The following is a 9,864-nucleotide window of genomic DNA, read 5'->3' on the forward strand; positions in this document are numbered from 1 at the left end:
TTTTACATACTGTCCATTAATCCATTTCTGTGGTTCAAACTTTCTCAAATGTTCACTTGCTCTTCAAAATCATTTTTCACGATTAAGATTTTCAATTTCCCAACACACTGCATAAGACATTTAAATTAAAAAGACTCGCAGGGGAAATACCAGAAGTCACTTACTGTGGCAGTACCATGGTATAATGACTGTTTACTGTGGTAACTATATTCATTAACATGCCGTGACACTTCAGAATACAACTGGAAAAATTTTGTTTTTAACAACACACGTCAAAAAATCAACAGCATAACCGCTATATCCAAAAACATGGTGCTGATTTGTTAATGATTGCATGTTAATTATTAAAACTGATTGAAGAATGAACATGAGCATGTGGACGACTGTAAGAGGTTGGACAATACTGTAAATATCTAGTGAAGCAAGCAGTGAACAGGATCAAACCACAAGCGCCTTAAATAAAAACAAGCCAGCAACTCTCACACCTTGTGTTCAAACCACAGGGGTGTGAAAGACAATCAAGCCAGCAAATCCCTTATCGCACGTTAACGTTCATTTCCCAGCATGCACAGGACGGATGTGGGGCTGTTGTCCGGCAGGCATGTGCAAACAGAGATCAGTCTGTCTCTATCAAACAGAAAACCAATGTGCAGAACTGAAGCATTGCACGAGTCTGTGTTTGCATTCAGCAGCAGAGCTCAGGGCCAGGGAATGGAAACTGCACTGCTGTCCAGCGTCCACCAGAGGAGATCAGCATTTAAACACTCTTATTCCCCTGACCGGTCCGCTCATTTTTCATCCAGACTCTGACAGCATCCATTTAACGCTGTTGAGTTCTGGGTGACCTGCGGATACCTGCAGACTCATCCTATCCGCACTGAGAACAACAGCAACAGCAGCAGCACACACACACACACACACACACACACACTCCTCTCCCTCACTCTCCATCAACACACACACACACACACACACTTCTTAAAGGGGGAATACGTTTACATGGTGAACAGGGCAATAGGAAATGTATCCATAGGTCAAATGCATATAAAATAAACACACACACACACACACACACACACACACACACACACACACACACACACTTACATGATTATTAATAAAAAAAAATTTCATCCAATTCGCTGTACTAAGCGAATAATAATAAGAAAAACAATAATAATAATAATTGTATTATTATACATTTTATTATTATTGCTCATGTTCATGCTTCAATTTGTATTAATAAATAATTATTTTATTTTATTTTACTAGTAGCATAAGGGCATCACTCTGCAGTGCTGATTAGCGGTAACCTCGGGTTATTATAACATAAATCCTTTAGTCTTGAGCAGGACAGTCCATTTATATCGAGCATTATGCATCAATTCCACGTCAAAATATATCAGCGGCTGCATTATTATAATAATGCTGACAATCACGCGGAATGCACTCACCATGAAATCCGTCCAGACCCGCAGTTCTTCTGTTTCGAGGCAGATATGCCGCAGTGAGAGTCTCTTCTCACGGTACAGTGGCGTGTCTCTCTCTTCCCCGCATCTGTGTGTCTCGGTGCTGCTGAGAATCAGTCGCTCCGCCGTATCGTAGCTCACCGGCGCGGACCTCACCGAGACTGGAGAAATCACAGCTTCCGAGACGGGCTGGCGAAACCCCGCCCACTGCGCGCGTCAGCCAGTAAGAGCGCAGGTCACTCCCTCGCGTCACCTGATTACGCTCCACCCACTGCGAGCGTCAGCCAATAGCAGCACGAGTCGCTCCCTCGCGTCAGGTCGCTAAGGGTGTATATTTTAAATGCATTTTTTATTAGTATAAATATGTATTTTTATTTTTAAAAGCTTAGCTTTATTGCTTTTATCTTTAAGGCTGTACGTTTAGAACTACGTGTATTTTAATGCTCAGTGGTAGTGAAAAAAAAACATTTAATTTATTGTTTTTTTTATTAAACACAAACTAAAGATCAATCAGTTTCTTTTCAAGAACGTTCTTGGGTTTTGGTTATAAAGTAAAACCTAAAAATAACCATTAGAGAACGTTCTGTATAGGTTCTCATTTGATTGTCTCAAAAAATATTCCAGTTCTAGCAAAGTTAGTTTTTGGTTCTATTATTTTATTTAAAAAAAATTAAAATAAAAGAAAGAAAGAACCAATTAGGAACCACGTGTTAATGTTAGGGGGACGTTTTACAGTAATCAATAATACACAACAGATGCCAGTCACAGAGCTGGACTTGTTTTGAACCTGGAACATTTCTTCAAAGAGACTGAAACCACTATTTCAGACATTACATCAGTTCCTGAATGACAACAACCTCTTATGACATCATGTGACATCAATCAGACCCAGCTGCAGGATCTTTAATTAAAGGGACAGCTCGCCCAAGAAACCTGGAAAAGTTTCTTCCTCCTGTTGAGCACAAAAGTCATCATTTTAAAGAACGTTGGACGGATTTTTTCCCATTCTACAAGTCAACTGTTTGGTTACCAACAGAAACTCATATGTTTGGAATAAGTAGAGGGTTCAAAAATTATTTTAACGTTTTAAAAACTTGTTTTTCTTGGTTGTATGAACATTATATATAAGGGAATGTTGCATTTTAGCATTCTGCAAACTTGATAGCTACCTTTGTATGTTCTCTGAACCATCTCAAATCAGTATTCATGATTAGACAAACTAAAATGTTTCATGAATGATGTATAAATGTTTTCGTGCTAACATTTTAAATGCACGTTCTATTAAAATAACTGATAGAATGTTTGGAGGAACGTTCTCTGTTAGTTGTGTCCATAAAGATCTAAGAGCGAAACATTCCAAATCTCTCCATTTTCGGAACATTTCTTTTATTTACGGAACTGATTACAGCACAATCCAAAGAGTGAAGATACACTTTTACAGTAGAGCTTATGAAAGAATCAATGCAAAATCTGTGCTTTGAATACATGACCGAACATGTGGATAGAGAACATGTTGATTCTTTAAAACGTTTAACTATAACTGGCCACTAAAATTGTGCACATATCGCACATATCAGTACAAACAGTATCAGTAGTTTAAAAAAAAAAACAATTAAAAGAATCGATGAACAGGATAGAGTGCAAACAGGCAGAATTGTACAGCTAACATAGGTCAGAAATGTTATTCTAAAACAACTCGAGATTTTCAGTGAGACGAAAGATGGCTACACGAATAAAAAGAGTTCCAGGGACTTAGAGTGCAGATGCTGCGCGAGGTTCTTGATGCGACAGAGACGCACGTGCTGCGCATCTCCAGCGCCGTACACTCGGTATATGTGATACCGCTCCTTCTCCTTCAGTGCCAGATCCAGCTCGTTCGCAGACATGTGGATGAAGTGTCGATCTCGCCTGACCGTCGTCTTCACCTCCACGAAGACTTCTTGCGTGCTCCCGTTATTTGTGAAGGTCAGCTTGAAGTCGCATGCGCGGCCGCTCTCTCCTTTCTCGTTGAACCAGGTGATTTGACTGGGGCCGCCGTTCTCTCTCCAGTGCGTGAGGAAGGAGTGGACCAGCTGCTCTCCCCACTGTCCGATGCTGCCCGTGTCTTCTTTGTCTTTAGGCAGCACCAGGGTTTGAGGCATGGTGCAATCCAGCGGCAGATCCTCCAGAACTTCCTCCGGAGCCACGGCTTTGCTCCAGACGGCGCTGTCCAGAGTCATGGGCGGACGCTGCAGGGCTTCAGCTCCCTGGAACTGGCTCAGCACTATCTCTGGAGCCTGGGCTGGGTTTTGGCTTCTGGAAAGAAGTGAAATCATTTCAAAATGTATTGAAATTTGGCCAGTCATGCGATTCATATTTTAACCCTAATTACTTGCCATTTTGGCTAAGAAGATTCCCCCCAAAAGATAATTTGTGACTCTGGAGCACGAAACCAGTCTTGAGTCGCTGGGGTATATTTGTAGCAATAGCAAAAAAATACACTTTATTGGTCAAAATTATTGATTTTTATTTTATGTCAAAAATCATAAGGAAATTAAGTAAAGATCATGTTCAATCCTGATTTTTTGTAAATTTTGTACTGTAAATATATTAAAACTTAATTTTTGATTAGTATTATGCATTGCTAAGAATTCATTTGGACAACTTTAAAGGCGATTTTCTCAATATTTTGATTTTTTTGCACCCTCAGATTCCAAATATTGACCTCCTAACACACCATACATCAATGGAAAGCTTATTTATTCAGCACTCAGATGATGTATAAATCTCAATTTTGAAAAATTTACACTTAAGACTGGTTTTGTGGTCCAGGGTCACATTTGAAGTCATTATTGAGTTAAATGAGAAAAGCGTTGAACGTAGCTTTAGAAATAAATATTTTAATTCAGCATTGCATAAATAATTACAATACATGGGCGTTATTTTGTTTGTTTGTTTTTTTGTTTGTTTGTTTGTTTGAAATTAAATATTAAACTATGAATGTTCAAAAAATTGATATTGAATTGACACTGTCTTAATGAGTGAGTCATTGAATCATTCACTCAACCAGTTCATTCAGAAACAATGTGAGTGTCTCTCTGAATGAGTCACTGAATAATTCGCTCACTGTGTTTGTTCAAAAACAAGGATTCATTCAGTAATGAATCACTGCTGTGTGTTGCTCAGTCTCAACAGTCCTGATGTGGCTTTGATTAGAACTATTTTTGTTGACAAAATTAAAACATAAAAAATGCAAACTAAAAATAAATAAAACATAATAAATGTTACAAGTTTATGAACTGTGCAGATATTGAGGAAAAACAGCACTCTCGCTGATGTGATATTGCTAAAATATATGATATGATATAAATATAACAGGGTCATTTTTTGCACTCATATCTTGAATTTTAGGCTTCAAGATATTTTAGGCTTCATCACGCAGTCCATTGTCCTGCATCATGTTCATCAGCAACTGCATCAATGTAAAATGATGGACAGGTCTGGACGAGCGCTGCATTAAATGTCTAAAAACACGTTATTTTTTCCATAATACATCACGCCACAGTGAGGAGTCAAAACAACAGCCCGATTTGAAATGCAATAAACGAAGGCAATAGTAATCACACATACAGCAGTGTTGAGTGGTCATCATCTGCTGCTGGTGGCGGGTTGGTTTTGTCCACTGTAGTTTCTTCTCCTTCATCTGTAGCTGCGTTTGGTTTCACAGGCTGCTGAGGACTGACCACAGACTGGACATCCTGCACAGCGGACTCTTCCCTCCGCTCTGAGCAAACAAGTTTAATATAGCAAACAGAGATCAGTCAAACCCCTTTTACATGAACTATTTTCTTTTTTTATTAATACTTCATTCATGTTCACGATTCTTTGATGTCAGTTAACGGTCACAACATGCAAGTAAACAGTATTTAATTTTAGTAAATGTTTTTTTATTAAGTTACAATACTAATATTTATGTCTTAAACTTTTCACTTTCAAACATTAAACCATCAAGCTTTTATTTTGCCGGTAAACTACAGGCAGATCTTTAATTCTCTGTGTTCAGTGGAAAAGTTTCTAAGCGCTTCTTGCTGCAAGCATTTGTCCACAAAATGCAGAAAATTAAGTTAACATAAAAAAAAGTGATCCTGCTGGCGCTGCATTCCTTCAGATTCACTGCATGCAGAGATGGACTTCCTGTGAAGTAGCTCACTGCACTAATCAGTTTTATTTCCATTATATGTGCAGCCCAATGTATTTATTCGATTTTTACCTTTTTATTAGCTTTTTACTAGCAATTCCCTCATTTGGGAAACTATTAATTAAATGAAACCATGATGGGGATATTTTTTGGGATAATACAAAATAAATCCGTACCTTCAAGAATCAAAAGAGCAAAATGCCAAGCCAACAGACCTGAGCAATACTGAATATTCACTATTTTTATACGTATATACATATATGCAATGAGTATTTTAATTTTAATATCGCTTTTCAGAGCTAAACTTAAGCAAGACTTAATACAGCTGGTTTGGTGTTCACAAATCAAATTGTCAATTTCAATCAATCAATATGGCATTTTTAAAAAGTAATTGCATATGAAAGTAATTCCTGTTCGCTGACTGTAATACAGGATAAAAAGTCTTCAGTATTCTTTACTATATATTTAATGTGCTTTAGTTGCAAATCTAATTGGCAAATTTTTTGGAGGTGAAAACAAAAAAACAAAAAACATTTTAAAGCCACTTTAAAACCAATAAATAAATTTAGTGGCCAGACCTGTGGCTCGTGGCGGGAAGCTGCTTGCTCTGGGACTCTGTTCATGTTGAGCTCTTGGTTCTGTGTGCAGTGGAGACTCCGCGGTTCTCTGATGAACGCTGATATTGGACGAGCTCCTCTCGAGACCCGCAGCAGCTGGAGCAGCAGGAGGAGGCCACATCTTCATCACCTCTTCAACAGCCTGACTGCCTGACTCCACAAAACACACATGCATTATGAGCCTGATCATAACCACAAGATATATACCATATAGCCAGCGCTCTGAATATATATTCATTAGTCTCCATCCACAGTCTGTACCTGAACTGCTGCCACTTGTTTTACTGAGAGAGGCTTTTGGTGGCCAGCAAACCAGCCGGTCCTCTTTATTGTGTTGTGTCTGCATTTCCTCCTCCTGCACGTCTCCTGACGGCCGGACCAAAGACGATACTGCAAACACAAGCAGCACAATTACAGCCGAACAGCCACAGATGAACGTCACATCACAAAAACTGACCCAAACAGGTCTCACTGTGCAGTGGTTATTACAGTGTGTGGCTGATGTGCAGCTGAGCAGAGACAGCTCTTCCCTTCGCCCTGGCAACAGCTGCGCTTTCATGTCAGCGAGCAAACCCCATTAGCATATGTGCACTATGCACGTGTGCGTGTGAGAGGAGCGATGAAATGAGGGCGAGAGGCACAGATTAAACTGGAGGAGAAATCAAAGGGAACAAATGCAGCTGTGCAGACGATGCGTTCAGAGCAGCGGGACTCACTGTCTGTCCCTTACCACCGCCTCAGTTCAGGCACGTCAAGAGAGATGCTTACCGATGGTTTCTGCTTTTACTTCCACCGGCGCCGGCACCTCCCATGGTTCCTCATTTGCAGGGAGCTCTCGAGCGTTTTCTCTGTCCAGAAACCTCTTTAAAGCAGCTTGGTCCTGAGTTACAGCAAGACAAGTCACAAAACATCATGTGATGGAAGCCTTTCATTGTGTTATAATTTAATGCCCTTGAATGAGGGGTGCAAAATTGGGTATCACAATAACTTTGAGATTAATATGCCAACTACTTAACGTCAATCACAATAAGGTTTTCTTTACTTAGACACATTATTTTTATGTATGAGAGAAATGTGTATTATATTAATTAGTATAATAATTATACAAAATATAATATCAGTTATAATAGGATAAATTAAATTACACTAATTCTACTTAATTATACAATATATATATATTGTATTAATAATATAATTTTAAGAGAATTTTATTTCAAATACCCTAAATTAATGTCATCAACATTATTATTGTTTTTGGGTTGTCATGCTACACCTCACCTTTGCCTTGTCATAAAAAGGTCATTTTATCTAATATTTTGACCTCCCTATGATACATATTTCCTATTTTGTTTTGTTTTTGTTTTTTCTACAGCACATGCCTTTGATTTGGCAAGCATTTTTTATATTAAAGGCACAATATGTAAGTTTTTTTTTTAATTAAAATATCCAAAAATCACTCAAACAGTGTTATATATTTTACTGACTTGTGTACTTAACATTATCCTAAATGTTTTGAAGAATGTTTAAATCCAGAGAAATAGGCATTTTAAATAGTGGCTCGTCCCTGGTTATTGCGTCGCCTGCCAATGAGGTCATACACCCTCGAACTCTTTAATACTTTATTATAAAACATTTATACCCCAAAGACGCTTTAATATGTTGTGCGTTTTAATAGAACGGTGACGACTGCACAAAGTAGCACCAAAACAGAACTTTCAAATGTATCTAGTATGATAAAACAGAGATGCTTTACCCCACATATGCATGACCGGAATGAGAAGAAGCGGTCAACTGTGGCATAATAAAACCTCTGCTGCTTTCGAACCGTGTGTCACGCTCGTTCAGTGGCCTCGTTTCGCTTCGACGGCTTTCAGCCTCACCCTGCTTCATACTATAACATTAACAAATCATTAGCTCATCCATGAACATGATTTCTGCCCGAGTCCCATCGGATAGCATCTGCTGTGGGGATGAAGACGACAACTCTATACGATTCCACACTCAGTCACAGCGTCATCAAGCTACGCCTTTGTTTCTTCTGAATACACACACTCTAGCGGCGAAAACTTACATATTGTGCCTTTAATAAGCAATACATTAATAAGAAGTAAATTCATTTAGTGTTCTTAATTTATTTTCTAATTTATGCATGGCTCGGGGGCACAATTAAATTAATTTCAACACCGTATTTTTTATAATTAAATGTGTTCAACTTTGAGTACACCCAGCACAGCTCTTCTCTATGATCTCTGGAGTCACGATCAGATGAGTCACTCATGCACCTGTGTGAAAACTGGCCTGACGCCCATCGCAACGACTCCAAGAGTGACTATATCACACCAGGTGAGAGAAAACCCTCTATATAATCCAACAGACCAGCAACAACAATACACACTCTAGCAATTCACTTAAGAGGCAGCATTTAGTGTTTTGAAGGCCATTCATTTTGTCTGAGCTCTCAATCCCCAAATCTGTTTTTTGTAAACAAGGACAGAGTCACCTTGGACAAATAGCTACCATTACTGTGTGTGTGTGTGTGTGTGTGTGTGTGTGTGTGTGTGTGTGTGTGTGTGTGTGTGTGTGTGTGTGTGTGTGAGAATGAATATGCTGCTGTAGTTCCTCAGACTGCCTGGAGACTCGTTCTAATCACATTCTGACTCTAAACCACACTCCAATGTCAACATCTAGCTATTTGGGGTGCCTCAGGGCTCAGTTCTTGGAACATTTCTCTTCTCTGTCTACATCACTAGGTTCTGTCATTCAGAACATGCCTTTTCATATCACTGCTATGCTGATGATACTCAACTCTACCTCTCATACAATCCTGATGATCCGACAATAGCTGCTCGCATCTCAGCATGTCTAACAAATATTTCTTGCTGGATGAAGAACCATCAACTTCAACCCAACCATGCCAAGACAGAGCTGCTTGTGGTTTCAGCCAACACAGCACTTCATCACATTTTCGTCCATCAAGCTAGGTGCATCAAACATAACTCCTTCAAGGACAGCCAGGAACCTTGGTGTTGTCATTGATGATCAGCTGAATTTCACAGTCAAAGCCAATTCACCTTATATAGCGCTTTTAACAATACAGATTGTGTCAAAGCAGCATAACAGTATTAAATAGGAAAATAGTGTGTAATACTGCAAAAGGACAACAGTAAACACAAAAATTAACCATTTTCAGTTAAAGTCAGTTTATTATTGATTCAGTGATGTCATCATCCAGCTCAGTTTTGTTCAAATAGCATCTGTGCAATCAAGTTGATGATATCACTGGCAATTAAGTGACCCCAACTAAGCAAGCCAGAGGCAACAGTGGCAAGGAAAATCAGTGTAAGAAATGGAGAAAAAAAAACAGGTTCGGTTGGGGGCCAGTTCTCCTCTGGCCAGACAAAACCAGCAGTTTAATTCCAGGCTGCTGCAAAGTCAGATTGTGCAGAGGAGCCACATTATTAGAACTACCTGGTCCTGCAGATTTGACTTATACAACATTAGGGAGATCAAGCCCTTTATTTCGGAACATGCTACAAAACTCCTTGGTCAACTTCTTGTTCTGTCCAGACTATACCAACTCAACCCTCTCATGGAATTTCAT

At 39.1% G+C, this 9,864-nt stretch overlaps 1 protein-coding gene across 1 annotated transcript in view; it reads right to left on the reverse strand.

The window, feature by feature from the left end:
- Positions 1-2,838: 2,838 nt before the first annotated feature.
- Positions 2,839-9,864, reverse strand: part of LOC109099841 — a 25,816-nt gene continuing 18,790 nt past the window's right edge. The window contains exons 15-19 of the mRNA XM_042734877.1: positions 7,032-7,143; positions 6,525-6,653; positions 6,225-6,413; positions 5,079-5,232; positions 2,839-3,764 (exon numbers count right to left, since the gene is read on the reverse strand). Of these exons, the coding sequence (XP_042590811.1) occupies positions 3,194-3,764; positions 5,079-5,232; positions 6,225-6,413; positions 6,525-6,653; positions 7,032-7,143 (1,155 nt within the window). The 3' untranslated portion in view covers positions 2,839-3,193. The remainder of the gene's footprint in view (positions 3,765-5,078; positions 5,233-6,224; positions 6,414-6,524; positions 6,654-7,031; positions 7,144-9,864) is intronic.

The sequence above is a fragment of the Cyprinus carpio genome, chromosome B12 (genome assembly GCF_018340385.1).
Source record: "Cyprinus carpio isolate SPL01 chromosome B12, ASM1834038v1, whole genome shotgun sequence".
NCBI lineage: Eukaryota > Metazoa > Chordata > Actinopteri > Cypriniformes > Cyprinidae > Cyprinus > Cyprinus carpio.